This window comes from Leptodactylus fuscus, chromosome 5 (assembly GCF_031893055.1).
Source record: "Leptodactylus fuscus isolate aLepFus1 chromosome 5, aLepFus1.hap2, whole genome shotgun sequence".
Taxonomy (NCBI): Eukaryota; Metazoa; Chordata; class Amphibia; order Anura; family Leptodactylidae; genus Leptodactylus; species Leptodactylus fuscus.
The window spans coordinates 44,481,662-44,505,858 of NC_134269.1; the positions used below are offsets into that span (position 1 = coordinate 44,481,662).

Genomic DNA, 24,197 nt, shown 5'->3' on the forward strand with positions numbered 1-24,197 from the left:
CACTGGGATCAAGCTATAAATGGAGGTGAGCCGCAATTACCTTTTTCTCTTATTACATTTGGGTATCTCGAACAACAGAAAGGTGGACCACTATAAACCGCAGTTATACGTGGAGCATAGCAGACCCCATAGACTATAATGGGATCTAACAGGTCACTGTCATTTTGAAACTGAAAGCAAGAGAAAAAAAAAGTCCTCCTTTCAGAACTTTTTTTCTCTGCCAATTTTCAGCACCCTCTGCAACGGGAATCCGACGTAGATGTGAACCTAGCCTTACTGTATCTCCACTGATGGCAAAATGTTTGCCCAACACTTCTCCCCCTCCCTCCGACCTCTTCATGCCTATTAGATGGTCGGCTGGTCCTGCTACAATAAACACCCACATCATCCAATCCTTCTAGTTTTGTTCCTAGGCTAGTGATTTATGTTCATATTTTAGGCTTTTTTTTCTCTCTATGCTTATATGATACCATAACTTATTTCTTGTCGCTAAAAGACGGCCTCTATGTATTCGTAGACTGAATTCTTGAGATTGTTTGAATTTGCAGTCAACATGGGATGGAATTTGGAATTTGTAGATTAATATTCTTCGCTCGCCATTCTTTTCGACATGCATAATGAAAGTCTTCACAAACATGATGACATAATCGGCCACTTAAAACAGCAGGTGGCTTCTATTTCCTATAACCACTGAACTTTTGCCATTTGGCCTCAGACATCATCTACGGCATCATTTTCTGCATTTTCTTCCCTAAATGGTGTCATAATGTAAAGCATATGACTTTCCCAGTGCTATGTAACATGGGAGCACTTTAAGTTCATTTGAAGAATGGCTCTCCTGTGCACGGTACAAATCCCCTACAAAATTAAGTCCTTCATTTCCCAGCTGCCCTTTTATTTCGGCACTAAACAGCAGGTGCGCTCACTCAGAGCTTGGATTGGGAAGGGCGATTATTTTTATCTCCAATTTACAATTCAGAGCGTATTAATAAAGACGCTGTTCTTACACGGTGTTTACTCATAACTTATACATTCACAATCATCTACCGCCGAAGCTGTCACATACATTAAGGAACGGAGCGAAATGTAAGGAGAAAGGAGGAATACAGCGTCGAACCTGCGATTTACAATGCAAGGTCATGACCTAAAACTGCCATGTTGAAGGCTTAGCGTAAGAAAATAGCCTAACTGGGAAAATTGCTGCTATTAGCTGACCATGTAATTACGCATTGCGCCAATTTCACAAATTCTTATAAATGGACCCTCTGATTGTCATTGGGATCAATGTTTTGCTTTTTTGTTGTGTAGATTTTTTTTTTGACCATGCACAGCTTGATAAATCAGTCGTCATGCAGCGGAAATATGTCTTTGTGGATAAGCCCTTCTAGTGGATTTCCACCCACAGTGTTGTATTGTGTTGGTAATGTGTGAAATAAAGAGCTATCCGGATGCATGGCTACGTCGGAAACCGAGCCAACTCAACAGGGTTGTCCAGGGTTTAAACAAGATCATTGAAAAGGCTGGGTGAGATAAAATTACTATAACACAGTATATACTGCACCCCTCCCCCCAGCATTGCCACACTGGGGGTCCCATCAGTCCTTTTTACAGGTCCGGCAGTGACATGCACGAGAATGCGGCAACCAGTCACTGACCTGTGGATTGAGGGTTCATGATCTGCATGCGACTTCTAAGGCCAGTGATTATGGATGGGAAACCTGCACATCATCACTGTAGGATAGGTCATAAGGACTGTTGGGGAAGACCATTGCTAGAGTGGCAAAAGATTTACTAAATGGGTAAAGGTTATTTTGTTGTTTTATCTCGTTCCTTGCATTGCCGCCATTTTCAAAAATCCCAAACTTACCCTTTTATGTTGGCCCTGCACATTCAGTAGCCATCATTTGGCTGCTGTTGTCTTCCCACCTTCATGCGAAGTGTATGTCCACTGGGTTCTGAATGCAGAAGTGCTGGGTAACCCATTAGTAGACACGTCTTCACCTCTGACAGCTTGTTACCCTTGAATATTATGGATCTGCCTAGTCATCTCCCCCCCCCCCAAACATAGGATGAATGAATTTTCACCAATCATCCACTACATATAAAATGGTCAGCTGGCTAATTCCTCTGATATAAGTCTGTGTTTAGCCACCTTGAGACTTTTATTTATTAATTTTAATTCTAAGGAGCGCTCTTAGGCTAAGTTCACACGGGTGACGGTATGGCGGATTTTGACACCGAGAGTGACGCAAGGAGCCGCGTCACTCTCGGGTCAAAACCTGCCTGCCACTGCTGTCACAGTCTCGGTTTCCCCCTCCGGAGTCTGCTCAAATGAATGGGCCGACTCCGGAGGTTGCTGCCTGAAGAAAGGGCAGCCCGCTACTTTTTTTCCGTAAGCAGCAGCATGCCGCTCACAGGAAAAAGTAGCCTGGCGGTCTACATAGACCACCATTGTAAGGGGCGGATTATGACATGGATTACGCGCCATAATCCGCCCCCTTAGTGCCCGTGTGAACGAGCCCTTACACTGCTGTCCGACCCTTCGTGATTCCGCCAAAATTCAAGGAAAAACAGCTTGGGGACAGCTTGCCGGCGGTCAATTAAAAAACCATTCAATTCAATGGGTTTGTAAAGCAAACTGCCAGTGTCCATATGATGCCTCTCCACTGTGAAACCAGTTTTTTTTATACAAAGTCAGACATGCAGGACAAAAAAAAAAAATGGTTTCCCCGCAGAGAGGTTGCATACGGACACCGGCGATTTGCTTTACAAACCCATTGAAATGAAAGGGTTTTTAAATTCCCCACCAGCAAACCATCCCCAAGCTGTTTTTCCTAGAATCATGGCGGGCGGACAGCAGCGCAAGTGTGACTGCCCCTTAGATTAAGGATACGTAACTATTTGTGGTCATGTGACTAACTCCATAGTGAGAGATGTTTTTTGCAGCTGCTTATAGATGAGGGTCCTAAATGGAGCTCCGTCCTCTTTCTACATTCTCTAATAGTTTATTAGACTTTTCTACAACAGACAATCCTCTAAAGACAAAAACGTAATAAACCCGAGTCAGGGTGGTAATAATAATGGCAGAAGAATGATTACGGTACTTTCCTTTTCCGTCTGTGCCTTTAGTGTCGGTATCCTGCTGCGTCTGCCATTATACTATAATCAATGTCCTGTTATGGGAGCGATAGATGGATAGATACCTTTGTATTAATTATACCATCTCCCGCCATTCATTTCTGTAGACAGCGCAGTTTTTGTTATTATGCATATTTGATGAAAATTTCACTAAATAATTAAATGATCTACTTTTTATAGCAGAATATTTATTGAGCACTCAACAGCACATAAAATGCAAATAACTGCACAGTAGTTAAACTAAGCAAACTATACTGAAGATAATAGGCACATTTATCTCCGAATGCTGCCGGCATGTGATCTACCATTGCTAAATGGCATGCTTGTGTATAGTCACTGGGTTTATAGAGAAGACAGATCTGGTGTCAGGTGAGGATAACCACCGTAAATTTACATAATGCAAAGAATCTGCATTGGTCCTTGACAGTTTATGAAGCCTTCCAAATGTGCTAGATTTCTGCGCGACATCAGATTTACACACAAGTCCTAAAAATAAATTAAGAGAATCCCAACAAAGGAATGAGTCAAAAACATTAGACTTGGCCATATATTTCAGTTGACCGATATTTATGGCTTTTGTACCTTTTTTTTTTTTTTTTTTATTTAAAGGAGTTTTCCAGGATCTGAACATTTTTGATAAAAAAGACCTAAACACAATAAATCATCGGTATCAGATCGGTCAGGAACCGGTGTCAGAAGTCTCATACTAAGTATATGGCCAGAAGCAGCCCTTCGACAATTCCAGGCACGCCACTGCCAATTTTTAGTGACCGGGCATTGAAAATTTTGTCCATTTTGTCCATTCAAACCAGATTGTAAGAGTATATTTACAGTGTAAAAAGGATCTCTGGGATTTGAAGGAATTTCTCTATATGCCAAAAATAATATAAATTGAAGAAACCTCCTATATCCGTTGTTAAGTGTTTTCCAACCTTTTAAAATTGGTGGTTTATTCAGAGAAAAGCCATCAGTATTAAATTTGTGGGGGTTTAATTCTTGGCACCCCTGCTGATCAGCTATTTGAAAGGGCAAAGCTGATCAGATGAGCATTGCAGCCTCTTCAATGTTTATATCCAGTCACAGGCTGGTTCAAAATACCATACTCGACATGGTGGCTTCGTTCCATTTAAAGGAGATGATTAGTTACTGATATTGATGACCTATCCCTAGGGTGAGGGTCCAAAAGCCAAGACCCCTGCACACTCCATACTATACACAGTGGCAGCATTGAACTCTGCAGCTGATCTGCGGAGGTCCCGACTGTCAGACCCTCACAAAACTAATATCCTAAGGATGGGTCATCCATGTTAGAAAATGGATGACCTCTTTAAGTGAATAGGACCAAGCTGCCATACTCAGAGCAACCTTTGTAAAAAAAGTAAAGCATTCTCCAGACTGATGGATGTGCAACCAGATGTAAATCTTAAACAGCTCCTTGAGGCTCTTCTCCATTCCTTTGACAGGTCTGTCCCGGATAGTTGTTGGCACTGTGGTACCCGTGTAGCGCATATCTTCTATCTTTTTTGGTCTTGTCCTTCCCTCCAGCCCTATTGGTACCAGGTTCGGGGCCAATTGGAGCTGGGGTTAGTCTTCCCTTGTCTGCCAGCCCCTTGAATCGGCTCACTTGGAGCAGTACCAAGAGTCGGACACCAACTATTCTTATATTGAAGGTCTATTATAAGGAAAAGGGTAACCTCTTTAAATCCCTAGCCACTCCAGCTCTGGTGGTCCCTGCCAGTCCTACAGCAATTTCACCATGTTCATCATTCATATGACTCCATGTCCATGTGCCATACATGTAGACATTACCACTGTGGCCAGTGATTCCCTGGTTATGTGAGTCACTGGTTTTAAAGGGCAAGTATAAGTTATTTATACTTTTTCCTGCTTATAAAATCCCAGAAGAGCAAATCTTCTGCCTGTGACATGCCTACTGCGGCACGTTGCCCCTCTTCTGTCTGTCATAGCCAGCCTGTACTGCTTCTGTCTCAAACAATTTACTAAATGTGGCTTCTGACTGATGTGATACCTGGGCAAGAAATCGTGGGACATTAAAGTCTAGAGTTGAGACAAAGATGGATTATTTTCTTCTGAAATTTATTGCCTGATCTTTGGGCGGCTTCCACCTGAAGTGAATGGTGATAGTGGCCGCATCTGACTGGGCTTAAAAGTCCATTTTTGGTTAATCAGATGTTGTCAATTTTATTATACGTGTTCTTTATACAGGCTTTTGCAGGCAGAGAGGCCCTTTTTTGTCTGCTATGATGTATATGTTAGGGTTTTTATTAAAGAAGCAGTCTCAGCAAAAAGAAAATTTTGGCTGACACTCAAAGTTAGTCTCATAGGAATGTATAGGAAAACTTCCAATCCTATACAGCAGACCTTGTCAGCAAGTCTTATTGCTGGTCATGTGACACATCCCGGGACCACACTGTCATTAATAATATCACATTTCTGCACTATGCTGGGAGTGCTGCTTTATAGCGCAGTGACTGCTATCGCTACAGTATTTCATCTCCGAGGACTCACAATACTAATGCTGGACTGTTTCAGAAGAGAATCCAAGGCTGCTTCTGTTTATTCTAATACTAATGTCCAGGGCAGCAGTGATACTTATATATCCATTATTTTTGCATTTGTGAGATTATCATTGGTTATCTGCACTTAAGTGGCCACTTTATTAGTGACACCGGCACATCCAACCATTAATGCAGATATTTAATAGGCCATTCGTGTGCCAATAATTCAACACTTAAAAGCATAGACAGTATAAAGAGGTTAACCTTCTACTTTGTGGTGTAATAGTCTCCAGAGTTTACAGGGAATGGTGCTCAATACAAAAAGACCCGTCCCAGCAGAGCAGAGGAGGATTGTCCCGTGTGTAAATGTGGAATAACATTATCATTATATGACTTGTAGCCTAATTTTTGGAGCTGTTTCCCCCTTTGCAGGCCCAATATCTGATTCTGAGTGGTTTCTGAGATAGTGGGTATAGACTAGGTCCCTTAAAGGGATCCTATCATTAGAATCCCTTTTTTAACTAAGTACATGTCGGAATAGCCTTAAGAAAGACTATTCTTCTCTTACCTTTCTTTTTTTGATTCCTGAGAAATTTCTTTCATATGTAAATGAGTTTTCAGACAGCATAGGGGGCGTTCCCCTATACTGTCCGAAAACTATACAGCGACGCCTCGGTCTGCTTCTGCCGATCGCCTCTTCGCCGCATCACTGGACAAACCATCCAAAAGCTCCAACTGCGCGTGTCCTGTGGCCGAACGGGCGCTTTTGTAAGAGGCCACAGGAAAATGGCCGACAGACATGCGCAGTCAGCGGTGATGTGGCAAAGAGGCGGCTGACAGAAGAAGACAGAGGCGTCGCTGGAGATTTTTCAGACAGCACAGGGGACGCATCCTGTGCTGTCTGAAAACACATTTACATATGGAAGAAATAAGAAATTTCTCAGGAACGGCGGCGCGCATCAGAAAAAGAAAGGTAAGAGAAGAATAGTCTTTCTTAAGGCCATTCTGACGTGGAAACACTGGAGACACGGTGGTTGAGGATGGATTTATACAGTGCATTTTTCCCACAAAAACGGGGGGGGGGGGGGGTTAAATTTTAAGATTTTAGCTAATCTGTTTAATGGATTAAGATGACAGGTGCAAATGGGTCTGATAAATGGATATAAAATACGCTGTTAGGTTAGGTTCACATCTGCATTGGGATGTCCGTCGTACAAACGAGGGAGAGCTGGACCACCAAAACACTGCTTACCCATGGACACCAGCAGCCCCTGTAGACTATAATGGGGATCACCTGGTGACTGCTGCTTTCAGTATGGAAAAAGAGGTCACCCGGCGGACCCCATTACAACACCGTGCAGGACTTTTCTCCATTGGAGACTCCGGTGCAGATGTTAACTTAGCCTTACGGGCGTTTTTGTCTGTCTACATCCTCCCTGACACATAAACTTATGTACGGTCACACAAATGCCCCCTATTTTGATTCAGGCTTGGGCCTCAGTTCTCAAAACCATCTAGCGCTCATACTTGCCTCGTTGCCCATAGCAATCAATCATAGTTTAATATTTGTTTTTACTTGAACACTTTAAAACCTAAACCCCAGAAGCTGACTCTTGCTATGGGCAACAAGGCCGATTTTTTTGGTATTAGACAATTTTGATAAATGATTCTCAGAGATTCTTTTCCGAACACCCAATAGTACACGCAGCAATAACATAATTATTAGACCAAAAATAGTCAATAAATGTATGTCGAGGTAGGAAAAGCGATTGCCTATTTCAGCAGTTCTGTGCTCATGAAAGAGAAATAGCAAAATTATGTAAATTTAACCAAAGGTAGTCTGGAGTCCTTCTCCATCCCTGTGCTCCCGGGCAGTAGATAAAAAATGACTTCCCAGGCCTGTTCTACTATTGCAAATGAAGCCGTGTACCGCCTCATCATTCATCCAGACAAGGAGAATTTGGCACGTCTATCCACTTGTCTTCTTTGCCCTGAAATACAACCTGTGAATCGCTCGACGCTTAAAGCCCTGAATGAAGTACAATAATATCAATCGGTAAATCTGCAGAAATGACTTGTAGTTATCATTTGGTTAGTCCTTATGTATGAGCCTTGGAAGGTCACACGTAATAGTTACTGGACTGAACCTATATATTATTTAGGCACTTAGGGGTCACGGCTTAGCTTAGTGCTGGTAACAGAGATGGGTCATTTTGCTAAAAACAAAATATCAATTTTTCTTTTTGAACAATTTTTAGTTTTAGGCTGAGGACCACGTTGTGGAAAAACTGTTTTTGTGTTGCAGATTTTGCTCTGGTTTATTGAGCTAATCCTGGGAGTGTCTACAAAAGTTAGGATTTAATTCAGTTTATCTGTAAGTACCATATACACTTGAGTATAAGCCGAATTTTTCAGCACAGTTTGTGCTTATACTCGAGTCAGCAAAAGAAAAAAAAAAAAAAAGAATTTTTTTTTTTAAGGAGGGGGAGGGTCTATGACCAGCCGCAATATCAATGTATAGAATCTCCCATAAAATAGTGGGAAAAAAAAGCTTAAAAAAAAAAAAAGTTCTAAATCCCTCCTTTCCCTTGAATACATATAAAAGTAGAAAATGACTGTGTAAGGGTGAATTCACACTGAGTAAACGCTAGCTTATTCTGAACGTAAAACACGTTCAGAATAAGTGGCGTCTAAAGCAGCTCCATTCATTTCTATGGGAGCAGGGATACAAGCGCTCCCCATAGAAATGAATGGTCTGCTTCTTTCACTCCGTGCAGTCCCATTGAAGTGAATGGGGAGTGCCGGCGTATACGGCAAGCTCTGCTCATGCCGGAGCGTACACGCCGGCACTCCCCATTCACTTCAATGGGACTGCACGGAGTGAAAGAAGCAGCCCATTCATTTCTATGGGGAGCGCTCGTATCCCCGCTCCCATAGAAATGAATGGAGCTGCTTTAGACGCCGCTTATTCTGAACGTGTTTTACGTTCAGAATAAGCTAGCGTTTACTCAGTGTGAATTCACCCTAACACAAACACATTAGGTATCCCTGTTTCTGACAGTGCCCAGTCTACTGAATATAGGGGATCTGCAGTGCTCCTGTTCCGTCGGGAAGGGGTTCATAGGAGCACTGCAGATACCCTATATTCAGTCAGGCTGAATTCCAAGTGGAGGGAGAAACCCCAGTCCTCAAGCTCAGGGAAGGGGCAGACAGACAACCAAAACACCCCCTCCCCTTCCCCAGCACCTACTGCACCCAAAAACTCCAACCATTTTAGTTTTAAAAATTTTCCAGTAGCTGCTGCATTTCCCCCCTAGGCTTATACTCTAGGCAATAAGTTTTCCCAGTTTTTTGAGGTAAAATTAGGGGCCTCGACTTATATTCGGGTTGGCTTATACTCGAGTACATACGGTATAAAGGAATATATATTTTATCCATTGTCTCCACCACATCTGTGGCACGGAGTTAACACCACTTAAACCACTTACAAAAAATTTAAATTTTTCTCAGTGGCATCGGTAATGGTTTTTTGGCCACATACTGTGGGGTCATGTGTGATCTGTGTGGTAGTGGATAAGGAGTACTTACAGGCAACTCTTACTCAAGTATTAGGAGCGAGGCTGTAGCCCTGTCCGCTTATTACTTGAATAGGAGAAGACTGCACCAGTATCTACTTTCCGGAGGATGCTAGAACAGCTGATCTGTGTGGAGTCTGGGGATTCTGTATGAATCGGCCATTTGGGGCTGGAAAACCACATTTGACCGCCCAAAATTGCCCATAGCACTATATAAAGGATGGGTTGTTCCCATTTTATTGGCCCCAATGTCACAATTGTAAGGGCCTTGGAGACAGGCCTTCCATATGTATGTACCTCCTGGGCACTTTTGTTTCTAATACAACCAGCACAAGAAATACCTCAAATAATATAGCATACAAAGTCTCAAACCAAACAAATATTTTAACCAAAAAATTGAGACAAACAAAAATACTAATAAAAATAGAAGAATATTTTATTAACAGGAATAAAAAAACATACAAAATGACATGGGGAAACAACAAAAGACGGTCTACCACATAGTAGCAGACTAATACTAAATCTTCTCACTGATAGGTGGGCAGAGGGAAACCCCCGGTGATACCAAACATATATATGTAAGGGAAATGTACTGGCCAAGTATAGCAAAATATGTATAAAGATCACATACAAATAAATAAACAGCACATACCCAAAGTCATGTTGAAATGTGAATGGTCACCAATCAGGGGGGAAGAACCACCGCACACTACCAGGAAGACAAAAATAAGAACGCCTGATGCGCGTTTCGCCTGGATAGCTTCATCAAGAGGTGCAACTAACATTGTAACATTGCGATATATATGTCTACAGGCTAATGATTTAGGATAACTCGCACCTGATCTCCTACGGCGCTCCAGCTGAACAAAAACCTGCACCTCCCAATGACGTCATCACGCACGCGTCACGCGACGACGTCAGCAGGAGACATCCTGCGTGTACGCTCCGGCATGAGCAGAGCTTGCCGTATACGTCGGCACTCCCCATTCACTTCAATGGGACTGCACGGAGTGAAAGAAGCAGCCCATTCATTTCTATGGGGAGCGCTCGTATCCCCGCTCCCATAGAAATGAATGGAGCTGCTTTAGACGCCGCTTATTCTGAACGTGTTTTACGTTCAGAATAAGCTAGCGTTTACTCAGTGTGAATGCACCCTAAGTGAAGAATTGCCAGCGCACACGCGTAGACGCGCCGACAAAGCCCACAAATATCACGTGACACACTAGTGACGCCATCGCGTACGCGCAACACGACGGCGCCCCTGTGCTCACAGTTAAATAAAGTTACATCTATCAAACAGTGGATGTATAGGAATAATAAAAAAAACTTTTGTTTCTAATTAAATGTGGATTTCTCGGCATATTCAGTATGCCCTGCTCTCCATATCCTCGGTATAGCAAGAGGTTAAAACTGCTGGCAGACTCCCTCTATAATCATCATATTGAGTAACAGTAGACTATTTCAGGGTTGGCCGTCTCGTCCGGAAGTATCTGGTAGAATCTCCGTATCCTGGTTATGGTCCTCGCAATTACTGTCACAGGCCAATTGTACAGTAGGTAGGGGTTCCCAGTTATAAGGGGATTGTAACATAAAGGTATGATCTATATTTCTAGGGATACAAAGCCTGACCAGTGCTTTTATTATTGCTGCTCTATACCTGTTATTGCGGCTTATGATGGTTGGGCAGGTGGACAGTATAACAAGCTGTCAAGCTATCGCTCATGCTAGGGCTTTGAAGCAGAAAAAGATGTAACCGGCAGGCGCAGAAAGCCCAAGGAATACAATTATTTCAGCTAAGCTTTTTATCTTTTGTGTCTTGTCAGCAGTGTCTGACAGAGGCTCTTCATCAGAGATGGCCTCCTTGACATCACAGGGACAGGGCCACAGGGGAATAGGTCAGGCAGCACTTTAATATCTTATATCGCACTATGTCTACCAGGAGCAATTACTAGCTTACTGTGAGTGGATGAAGTCAGAGGATTCACGCTGGAAAAACTTAAATACGAGCTGTTGTATCAATTTTTATTTTTTATTTTTGCATTTTTTTTGCAATGACTAGTGCAGGTGAATATAAGAAACTTTGTAATATATCTCATCAGGATAAAATGCATCTGTCAACTTCTGTCCTGCTTGCCAAACTGCGCAATTTATTGCTTAATTCCATCATCACTGAAGACTCCCCATAGTTCATCGTCTATGGAGAGGGAAGGAGAATAGAATCCATCGGCAATAGAATAGAAGGGGTGGCGTTTAGTTCTAGGATCCTCGAGTTTGATTCAGTATTTAGCAAAAGATAGCCTCAAGATGGTGGATAGTATATATGCATTAGATATAATTGTTAGCCAATGCATGTTCACCCAACGCTATGTCTGTCGTACATATTTATACTGCTATAGCTGTGTAACAACCTATGGGACAAGTCGCCATATAGCGCAAGCTTGAGCAATAAGTCTTCTAACCTCCGTGGTTGCTTTATATCAAGACCGGCCTGCAGAATATAAAGAACATCACTCCTTTTAGCAGAATGTATCTCATGCCAAGGACAAACCAAGCTTGTATATAATTGAAATGACAACAAGGGACACCTTGTACATAATCGTACAATATAATAATCTAGATGGTTTATGAAAATCTCATTATTTTGTAATAAAAATATTCATTGAGGCATAGATCAGGAAACCGCCGTCCTAAATAACCAACTTAAAAGCAGGAGTGACTCTTTCGGCTTGATTTTCCATTACTTTTTGTCTCTCTAGACGATCCCTTTTGTGATTTTCTCATCAATATTCAGGGCATTGTACTGGATTATCAATAATTAATGGCTTAATATGGTCTTAACATAATGCGGCATTCCTGAAAATTTACTGCAGCTCTGTATTTACAATGGCGTACATGAACAGAATGTATTCATGGAGATCATCGGATGTGTATCAATCATTGTCTAGACAAGGAAAAAGAAGTACAATGGCCCAGATTTACTAACTGGCCTGTACCAGGAAATTGTCCAACACTGTGCCTGGACTTGGTGCATTTTAGATGCAAAATGGCGCATCTCATCTCCGGTGCCGTTTTGGAAACTTGGCAGAGCGCGCTGGGATCTAGGTGCAAGGCCGGGCGGCTTGGTCTGTTACTGTGTTACCGAATTTAAGACAACTTATGCCAGAAACATAACGTGAAGTCTGCGTAGGTGTCAAAGCACGCGGGAGCTCCAAAATTATTAATAAGCCAGTCATTGAAAATACCCATCTTAATAAATTCTCCTAATGAATAAAGATATAAAAATTTGGCTTTTGTATGTTGGGACGATGAAATTCTCTCCAACCTACAAATAATTGATCAGACTTGGTTTTCCACAGACTGGTGGCTGGACTAGTAGCACATAAAGTATGCTAGGAATATTTGGTGGTAATGAGACTAAGGCCCGGTTCACATGGGTTTCCGTTCAGAGAGACTGCTTGGGGATCCCCCAAATGGAAACCTACTCCACATATAAAAGCAGTTACCTAAAGAAACCCTTGGACCCCATACAGTATAATGGGGTCCGTGTGGTTTCCACTCTGTTTCCACACAAAAAATGGTGCTTGCAGGACTTTTCTCTCCACATTTTCCATGTGGCGGGGGGAATGGAATTGCCCGAACGCAGATGTGAACCAGGCCTTACATAAATTAATCTCCTTTCCTTCTCCCCTTTGATACATGGCCTACACAAGTGTCTGGATGTCTATCGGTGCTCTATAATGTGAAGAGATTTTTTTTTTGCCTCAGACCAGCCACTATACAGTGTGCAAAGCTATTTGATTCTGACTCTGTGCACTGTATAGTATGGGGATCAGATGTGTAAGGCAGACCACTAAAGAAAAATCTTTGAAAATCCCTTTAATAACAGTGCCTTTCAGCTTCAATGGCAGCTCTGTCCTTACATATGTAGCCACTCCTCATCTAATGCTATTGAAAAGTGCAACAGGCAGGAGGGTGGGGGTCTCCACAAATAGAAATCTAGAGGTCGGCTACAGACAGAATGGAGATCTCCGTGCAGCGCATGAGGAGGATTTCACCAGTAGGATGGAAGCTGTGTGTTATTACACTTACAGCAATGTTTTATTAGGGTTGTATCTCGTAAGCTGAGAAATTAACAAAGGGATGGAAAAAGTCCAAAAATTCTGGCAGTCCCATTAAAGACTTTACTGGGTAATGAGAGCAGAAACGTCCAATCGATATCCATCTCGGGGGAGTTGTTATTCCTCCAGCGGAATAATAGGGTCTTGTTTAACCCATTGTTACACTGAGCACAGTCAGGAGCATTTAACTATGGGGGATAATATACACTAGCCGACAAATATAGGACTTCATGCCAATATCCGTATCCTTTCCTTTTCAGAGTGCTCTTTTATACAGGGCGCAGCGTACCATGTCTTGTAATGATTCCTCTTTATACAATGGAAATCCTGAGTAACATGGCGCTATCCTTGTGTTTTCAGAACAATGGCGGAGTGAAGAATACTCTGTGCGGCTACCAAACCCTGGATAAAGAGGTAAGATACATTGTCACTAGCAGGAATCCATCACTGTATCTAAGGACAGAACAGAGTGTGCTATGGGAACCTGCATCAGCAAAAATGTGCATAATATAGAGACTAATAGAATATGTCTCTAATGTCATCCCCAGCTCACAGTCCTGCGCAAAGACAAGTTTACAGTTGTCTGTCTCTCACAAGAGTCTCAGATTGAGTTTACAAAATGTAATACCTCGCAGTTGTGCGTTTACTATTTTCAGCGCTGGTCTTTAGTTCCTGGCCAATTTCGACACGGGAAACTGCTATGGCTAAGGATTGACCTGGGAAGGGTCAAAACCATACGAAAGGAGACCCCAATCTGCAGTCACCACTAAAAGTAATTTAGGAACAGGTTACATCCTGAGTGCCCCTTAATGGAAGCTGGCGGTACTGAAATCAATATAGTTTTACTCTATGCTTATTCACGGATTTAGGTTAGTAAAACAAAGCTCAGACCATTGAATAGCTATAGGAATAAATTAATGCAAAGATTAACCTATTAGATCCCCACTGCTGCCCGAGAACTCTCTCTCCAGTGACGCCTCCTTCTTCAGCTACATCCTCCCCTTCTCTGTTGTCTTCCTTCTGCGTCAGCTCCGACGCCTGCGCAGTCGGCTCTGTCAGCGAGACACTAGTAAAGACGACTGCGCATGCCGGCCTGCAGCCATATTTTCGAGGCCGCAATTGCACACCCACGCAGTACGCTCCTCGAAGTCTTCACCGAATAGAGCGTACTGTGCATGCTCAGTAAGGTCTGTTCGGCGAAGAACTCGAGGAGCGCACTGCGCGTGCGCGCAATTGCAGCCTCGAAAATATGGCCGCCGGCATGCGCAGTCGGCTCTACTAGTGTCTTGCTGGCAGTGCCGACTGCAAAGGCGTCAGAGTTGACGCAGAAAGAAGCCGACAGAGAAGGGGAGAATGCAGGTGAAGAAGATGGCATCGCTGGAGAGAGAGTTCTCGGGCAGCAGTGGGGACCCCCCCCCCCCCATTGCCGTTTATGCGCATTACTCATTAGCATACCGGTAAAAACTGGGATTTCTAAGGAACGGCGCCGCGGAGACCACGTCTAAAGGTAAGAGACAAATAACCTTTCTAAAGACTATTCCGAGGTCTAAAGCAGAAAAAAATAGCTATTTAGTGGTAGAATCCCTTTAAGGCCCTATTAGATGGGACAATATTTGTGCCGATAATTGCCCTGTCTTAGGCTACGTTCACACAACTGTGGTGCCAAATCCCATTCACACATTGCAGAAAAATCCCTGCAGCGCAAATTCTGCAATTTCCTAAATAATTTTTTTTTTTTTTTTTTTTTAATCGCAACATGTCATCTATACCTATGGAATTGGTGTTTCCCCATAGGTATAATTGAAGCAGATTGGCTACAGAGGAAAACTCTGCACACTTCCTGTGAAAAGCGCTGTGGGAAAAACTGCAATACTTTTCTGTTACGAATTTTCCCCCTGCGCTTTTTCTCTGCAGCCTGCTACATGGGGTCTTGGCCTCATACAGCCTTTAGAGCCGTATTTGGGAAGTTCCTCTATTATTGACAACTGGGTGTTCCCATTACCACAGTTATTAAGGTGTGTCTCTATACAATCTGACAACAGTAGGGTAAGTGCATGCCCCAGTACAAGAATAATGGTAACACTTCTTTGTCATTGTGTTAATGAATTTCCTGGAGAAATTACGGAGAAGTGAAGTTCTAAGAAAAGATATGGCAGAATAGTTGTTTTATGTTATTTACTAAACTAGACAGATTTTGGATGCAGTATAAAAATACTTTGAGAAGACAAGTTTTGGAGGTCAGCATTAGAAGGATGATATAGGCAAGCTGTGCTGTGTAAGACAAAGTCAGGATGAAAAATGGCATCTTGTTAGTTCTAAAGCACATTCTAAAATTCTTTTTTAGACATAAATATTCCTATTGTGTCGCTGTAGGAGGTGCGACATACTGTAACTATTCTAGCTACTGACAATCACACTGTAGTCACTGATGAGATGATTTACTTCTAGGGTCACCTTAGTGAATTAGGCAAATGCTCCCGCGTTACATGGCGTGTCACAGAATGGAATAAACCTACTAGAAAAAAAACAAAAATAAAACTTAACTTTTAATATACACAGTCCAGTCATATTAATGTGACCACCTCCTAATTTCGAACTCAACATTAAATAACCAATCGCAGAAGGCCCGTGTCATCAGCCATCTAGGTGCACTCATCATTGTGGAAGGCACGATGGATCCACACAACTATGTATCTATCCTTGCGGACCATGTTCACCCCTACATGCGAAATCTTTTTCCTCAGGATGATGGCATCTACCAGCAGGACAATGCGACGTGTCATAAAGCTCGCAGTGTACGTGCGTGGTTCAAGGAGCACCAGGATGAGTTTACCATACTCCCTTGGCCAGCATTTTCCCCGGACTTGAAACCAATTGAGAATCTCTGGGACCACCTCGATCGGGTTGTTCACGCCATGAATGCTCAACTGCATAACCTAGCGCAGCTGGCCACGGCACTGGAGTCGGCATGGCTCAACATCCCAGTGAACATCATCACAACATCCCCTCTCTTCCTGCACGTCTCGCAGGGTCCGCTCTGCCAAAGGGGGTTGTTCTGGATTTTGACAGGTGGTCACATCAATGTGACTGGACTGTGTAGTATTAAAAGGTGGACATACCACCAAAAAGTGAGCATCTTCCATTCATGCTATATCCTGGTGTAGGATGATAGTCTCAGTGATTAGCTCCACAAGTTATTTGTAGGTACATTAACATTATCTTAGGGGCTCACGTTTTGGTGGTATGTCCACCGTTTAATACTATATTAAAAGTTTAGTTTTATTTTTCTAGTAGGTTTATTCCATTCTGCGACACACTTTGATAGCAGGAATAAAGACACCCCCTCTGTGATTCGCTTTACATAGCATATCTTCATATACAGTATATGTGGGAGGGGGTCACACCAATAGGCCTGACATGCTGTATGCTGAAGTCATGACATCCGTGTCACAGCTGGGCAGCCACTGCTTGAGGTCAATCTACAGTATACAAGTAAACATGGACTACTAAATCGAATACTATACAGAGAAAATCCTCAAATCATGCACAATTTAATGTTATTACAGAAAATCCTGAAACTAAGATTTTCTCCTGAAGAATAAAATCTCATTTCAGTAGCTATCCCCACCCTACAGCAGCCCTCTGGCCCATTCCCACCCCCTGGCTATGTGTATATTATACAGGACTCTTGTAAATTATGGAGAAGAGTTTTTTATTCCCCTGCAGCCCTGTCCTGTCCGATCAACATGTGGCATTCCCATAGCAGGTCCATTCTCTGCGCGATGTACAGGTGTTGTATTCATGGCTAAAATAGAGAAAGGGGAGGTGGTGCAGGGAAGAAGGCAAGATGGTGAGACTGGTGAAAAACAAAAACAAAAAAAAGTGACAAAATACATATGCCAGTGATCCTCTGTCTAACCTGGCTTATCTTTCCTAGAGGTGTTATATGCTGTAGGCTACAATAGCAGAGCATGTGCAGTAGATGAATCCTAGTCTATACATCAATTCTGTGCATGCGTAGGTTACTCCGATTTCGTGTTAGGAACCTGATGCGACAATAACGGACAGTTAGTCCTGGGCAACCAGACGCTCTCCTAACCAGAGGTCTTCGCCAGAGCTCCTGATGGTGGTGTTGGACTTGGAAAATTCTGAAACCCAGAACCGCAACAACCCAGAGAGCGCCGCACACCCAGCGCACCCCAAGTAGCAGAGAACCCAGAAACACTCAGTAGATGAAGAACCGGGAGAGCTGGTCATCAAGGAGAGAGATGTTCTGAGGTATGCCAGGAGATAGAAGTAGCACTGCAGGAAGGTCGTGCAAACCAAGTTGATACACAGGAGGTCTCGCAGGTTCCAGGGATAGCCAAAGCAAAGTCAATCAAGCTGGGTCGGTACACAAGAGGTCATGAGGTAGCAGGATGGAGAAGCAAATGCGTAGTCAGGAGAGCTGGGTCATGTACAATACTTCACGGAGTAGCCAAGAGGAGATCAAGCAGGAGTAGCCAGGAAACAAGCCAAGGTCAATCACAGGAGGCCAGAAGGTAGCCAAATCAGGAGGTCAAGGAGAGGAAGTCTGGAAGGTAAGCCGAGGTCATACACAGGAATACCGAAGGACAAATGGAAGGTTCAGGGTCAGGATAGCAATGGAAGTTCAGAAGGGAGTTGTCACCAGGAATACTGAATAACCAGTGACGGCCAGAGCCAAAATGAGGCTTAAATAGCCTTTGGCCCGCCACTGACCTCGCCGACACCAGAAGTAAGGCTTCGGTCCCAGGAGGAGACCGGAATCCCTGCAGACTATTGCAGAGGTTCTGGCCCTCCTCCATAGGACCGGAAGCGCTAATGCGCATTGACAGTAGAGCGGGCCGTCAGCCTCCGCGTGGTGCGGAGGAGGCTCCGGCCCGAAGTATTAGCATTTCGACTTCAAAATAAAATGATTATTTTTAATTATATTGTACAATTATTGTTTCATTAAATTGATGCACATTTACTTTAATAGGAATTGAATCGCCATGTCATTTAAAGGAGGCAGTCAGGATTTGGAAAAATAGAAGAGCACAGTAGAGAATGGGGAGTCTCATTCATTTGCTGATCACATGGGTCACATGACTGGCCCCGCTCTAACTTATGTACAAGCAGCAGGAGTAGAGCACAGATGCTGAATACATAGACCTCTGGACCCCTGCTTAGATGGGCGATAGGGCCTATAGATACAGTCCTATGAAAAAGTTTGGGCACCCCTATTAATCTTAATCATTTTTAGTTCTAAATATTTTGGTGTTTGCAACAGTCATTTCAGTTTGATATATCTAATAACTGATGGACACAGTAATATTTCAGGATTGAAATGAGGTTTATTGTACTAACAGAAAATGTGCAATATGCATTAAACCAAAATTTGACTGGTGCAAAAGTATGGGCACCTCAACAGAAAAGTGACATTAAAATTTAGTAGATCCTCCTTTTGCAAAGATAACAGCCTCTAGTCGCTTCCTGTAGCTTTTAATCAGTTCCTGGATCCTGGATAAAGGTATTTTGGACCATTCCTCTTTACAAAACAATTCAAGTTCAGTTAAGTTTGATGGTCGCCGAGCATAGACAGCCCACTCTCAAATGATCTGAAAACAAAGATTGTTCAACATAGTTGTTCAGGGGAAGGATACAAAAAGTTGTCTCAGAGATTTAACCTGTCAATTTCCACTGTGAGGAACATAGTAAGGAAATGGAAGACCACAGGGACAGTTCTTGTTAAGCCCAGAAGTGGCAGGCCAAGAAAAATATCAGAAAGGCAGAGAAGAAGAATGGTGAGAACAGTCAAGGACAATCCCCAGACCACCTCCAAAGAGCTGCAGCATCATCTTGTTGCAGATGGTGTCACTGTGCATCGGTCAACAATACAGCGCACTTTGCACAAGGAGAAGCTGTATGGGAGAGTGATGAGAAAGAAGCCGTTTCTGCAAGCACACCACAAATAGAGTCGCCTGAGGTATGCAGAAGCACATTTGGACAAGCCAACTTCATTTTGGAAGAAGGTCCTGTGGACTGATGAAACAAAAATTGAGTTGTTTGGTCATACAAAAAGGCATTATGCATGGCGTCCAAAAATAACAGCATTCCAAGAAAAACACTTGCTACACACTGCAAAATTTGGTGGAGGTTCCATCATGCTTTGGGGCTGTGTGGCCAATGCCGGCACCGGGAATCTTGTTAAAGTTGAGAGTCGCATGGATTCCACTCAGTATCAGCAGATTCTCGAGAATAATGTCCAAGAATCAGTGACAAAGTTGAAGTTACGCCGGGGATGGATATTTCAGCAAGACAATGATCCAAAACACCGCTCCAATTGACTCAGGCATTCATGCAGAGGAACAATTACAATGTTCTGGAATGGCCATCCCAGTCCCCAGACCTGAATATCATTGAACATCTGTGGGATGATTTGAAGCGGGCTGTCCATGCTCGGCGACCATCAAACTTAACTGAACTTGAATTGTTTCGAAAGAGGAATGGCCCAAAATCCCTTCATCCAGGATCCAGGAACTGATTAAAAGCTACAGGAAGCGACTAGAGGCTGTTATCTTTGCAAAAGGAGGATCTACTAAATATTAATGCCACTTTTCTGTTGAGGTGCCCATACTTTTGCACCAGTCAAATTTTGGTTTAATGCATAGTGCACATTTTCTGTTAGTACAATAAACCTCATTTCAATCCTGAAATATTACTGTGTCCATCAGTTATTAGATATATCAAACTGAAATGGCTGCTGCAAACACCAAAATATTTAGAACTAAAAATGATTAAGATTAGTAGGGGTGCCCAAACTTTTTCATAGGACTGTATATATTAGTGAGTCAGGGAAAGCACTTGTAAGCTTTGTATATCATAACTAGAGATGAGCGAGTAGTGTTCGATCAAGTAGGTGTTCAATCGAATACTACGGTATTCGAAATACTCGTACTCGATCAAACACTACTAGCTGTTCGAAGTTTAAGGTTCGATGCAGAACCAGCATTGATTGGCAGAATGCTATACATTGCCAATCAACGCTGGTTCTTCTCTTACCTTTAGAAGTCTTCTCCGTGCAGCGTCCCCGCGGCGTCTTCCGGCTGGAATTCACTCGGCCTAGGCAGAGCCGACTGCGCATGCGCGGGCATGCCCTCACATGTGTAGTCGGCTCCATAATTCCATAATTTTATGGAATTTTGCGTACCCCTGAAACAAGCATTTCCCCCCATAGACTATAATGGGGTTCGAAATCCGTTCGAACAGTCGAACAGTGTGCGGCTGTTTGAATCTGATTTCGAACCTCGGACATTTTAGTGTTCGCTCATCTCTAATCATAACCACTTTAAAATGACTTTTTCTGGGGTAACTGTACTATTAATGTCACAGGAGTACGGCATATTTAGGAATATCCTTCTAGTAAATGTACCAGACTAAAGGGCATAAAACTGCTGTTAGGATCCCTGTCATTGGCATTAGACATAACTTGATAGAGGGAGTCTATCCACATTGTGGGGAGTAGATTTGTGTCAGTTTTATAATCCGTACATTGACAAGTAATGATCCAACATGAAGAATGAAGGCATGGATGACGGACCACCTATTCCTCATTCATATATACAGTCCCCATATACACCATATCTGCATGGCACAGTGCGTTATTACAGGAAATCAATAATTAATTTTCAGGTAATGCCTTTATCCCTCTTGTAAACTCTGCCATTATTTCTATGTCTGACATCCGGTAACTCACCCATATGATCATATATTCTCTAAGTGCTGATCTATATGCTTAAAGCATGGGGCACAAAGCTATGCCTAATAAAGTCAGGAGGGAAGAGCATTCGTTAATGCTAGTCATCGATTATATTGAGGGAAGCAACAACTGAGCAAAAGTTATTGATCGCCCAAACTTGTGTACGCGCCTAGTGGTATACCTATCACAGAGACAGGATGGGTGGAAGTGGGCTCGGCATCTACAGCCACCCCTAGGGGGAGCTCTCTGCATACTGAGTACAGTATGTACTGAGTACAGTGTTAGCTAAATAAGTGTGCGTTCACACAGCTGAATTTTACCTAACTCAAAAAATTCAGCTTCATGCAGAATTTTTCCACTTGACCAAATTCAGTGTCAATTTGCCAGGTGGTATTTTTCTGCTTCTCATTCACTGCAATGGGAATTATCAGGCAAAAGCTTCAATGGAGGCTGGCTAAGGCAAAATTTGGAGCCAAAAACCACCGTGTGAACAAATACGAAGTCCGTGCAAAGTTAGTTCCCCCTAGTGGTGACTGCATACAGCCAGAATTATATCTCCCTATATTATAAAAATGAATGTCTGTCTGTCTGTCTGTCTGTCTGTGCTCTAATGCGAACCAAACGACTGGACCGATCTTCACCAAATTTGGTACAGAGATACTTCAGGTATCCGGGAAGGTTTAAGACGAGACTCCAACTCGCTCGGACGTACCGTTGCTGAGATACAGCATTCCAAACACAGTGCCCCCCCTTAGCCAATACAAACCTGCAAGACTTTCACTCATATTCCAACTGCAATACACACGGTCACTCCACATACACAATACAACACTGATATCCAAACTGAGATACACGCATCACAGGATTAGATACACAGATCAGCACACAGTACCACATGTTAGAGGATTAGATACACGGGTCTGCACACAGTCCCACAGACCAGAGAATTAAATACGCACTTCTGCACACAGTTCCAAACACTGAAGGATTAGATAAGTGCGTCTGCACACGGTTCCACATGCCGAAGGATTAGATACAGGCGTCTACACACAGTTCCACACTCCAGAGGATTAGATACGCGCGTCTACACACAGTACCACATGCCATAGGATTACATACACGCGTCTGCACACAGTACCACACAGGGGAGGATTAGATACACGTGTCTTCACACAGTTGTACACGCCATAGGATTAGATACACGCCTCTGCACACAGTACCATATGCCGTAGGATTAGATACGCACCTCTTCACACAATACCACACAGGGGAGGATTAGATACATGTGTCTTCACACAGTTGTACACGCCATAGGATTAGATACACGCGTCTGCACACAGTACCACATGCCGTAGAATTAGATACACAGATCAGCACACAGTACCACATGCCGTAGAATTAGATACACGGGTCTGCACATAGTCCCACACACCAGAGGATTAAATACGCACTTCTGCACACAGTTCCACACACTGAAGGATTTGATACGTGTGTCTGCACACGGTTCCACATGCCGAAGGATTAGATACAGGCGTCTACACACAGTTCCACACTCCAGAGGATTAGATACGCGCATCTGCACATATTTGTACACGCCATAGGATTAGATACACGCGTCTGCACAGAGTACCACAGGCCTTAGGATTAGATACACGCGTCTATACACAGTTCCACACGCCAGAGGATTAGATACACGCGTCTGCACACAGTACCACATGCAGTAGGATTAGATACGCACGTCTACACATAGTTCCACACGCCGAAGGATTAGATACGCTCCTCTTCACACAATACCACACAGCGGAGGATTAGATACATGTGTGTGCACACAGTACCACATACCGGGGGATTGGATACACGCGTCTGCACACAGTTCCACACGCCGTAGGATTAGATACGCGCCTCTTCACACAATACCACACAGGGGAGGATTAGATACATATGTCTTCACACAGTTGTACACGCCATGGGATTAGATACACGCGTCTGCACACAGTACCACATGCCGTAGGATTAGATACGTGCCTTTTCACACAATACCATGAAGGAGAGGATTAGATACACGTGTCTTCACACAGTTGTACACGCCATAGGATTAGATACGCGCGTCTACACACAGTACCACATGCCGTAGAATTAGATACACGGGTCTGCACACAGTCCCACACACCAGAGGATTAAATACGCACTTCTTCACACAGTTCCACACACTGAAGGATTTGATACGTGCGTCTGCACACATTCCGCATGCCGAAGGATTAGATACGCGCATCTACACATAGTTACATACGCCGAAGGATTAGATACGCGCCTCTTCACACAATACCACACAGGGGAGGATTAGATACGTGTGTGTGCACACAGTACCACACTTTGGAGGATTAGATACATGCCTCTGCAAACAGTACCACAAGTCAGAGAATTAGATACGCGTCTCCGCACACAGTACCACACGGGGGAGGATTAGATACGCGCGTCTGCACACAGTACCACACGGGGGAGGATTAGATACGTGCGTCTGCACACAGTACCACACGGGGGAGGATTAGATACGTGCGTCTGCACACAGTACCACACGGGGAGGATTAGATACGCGCGTCTGCACACAGTACCACACGGGGAGGATTAGATACGCGCGTCTGCACACAGTACCACACGGGGGAGGATTAGATACGCGCATCTACACACAGTACCACATGCCATAGGATTAGATACGTGTGTCTGCACACAGTACCACATGCTGGTGGATTGGATACGCGCGTCTACACACAGTTCCACACGCCGTAGGATTAGATATGCGCCTCTTCACACAATACCACACAGGGGGGGATTAGATACACGTGTCTTCACACAGTTGTACACGCCATAGGATTAGATGCACACGTCTGCACACAGTACCACATGCCGTAGGATTAGATACTTGCATCTAAACACAGTACTACATGGGGAAGGATTAGATACAGCTTTACTCCAGGTATCCATAACAACTGATCACAGGTTTTTCACTGACATTCAAAATGAGATACACATAATCACATGACGCTTATGGACATACACACAAACCACATACAAAATACACCAATGCAAA

General features: G+C 43.4%; 1 protein-coding gene across 1 annotated transcript in view; it reads left to right on the forward strand.

Annotated features, from left to right (window-relative positions):
- LOC142202753 (tetraspanin-15-like) overlaps nucleotides 1-24,197 on the forward strand; it is a 106,236-nt gene that overhangs the window by 76,310 nt on the left and 5,729 nt on the right. Inside the window, exon 6 of the mRNA XM_075273054.1 lies at nucleotides 13,711-13,764. Coding sequence (XP_075129155.1) covers nucleotides 13,711-13,764 — 54 coding nt within the window. The remainder of the gene's footprint in view (nucleotides 1-13,710; nucleotides 13,765-24,197) is intronic.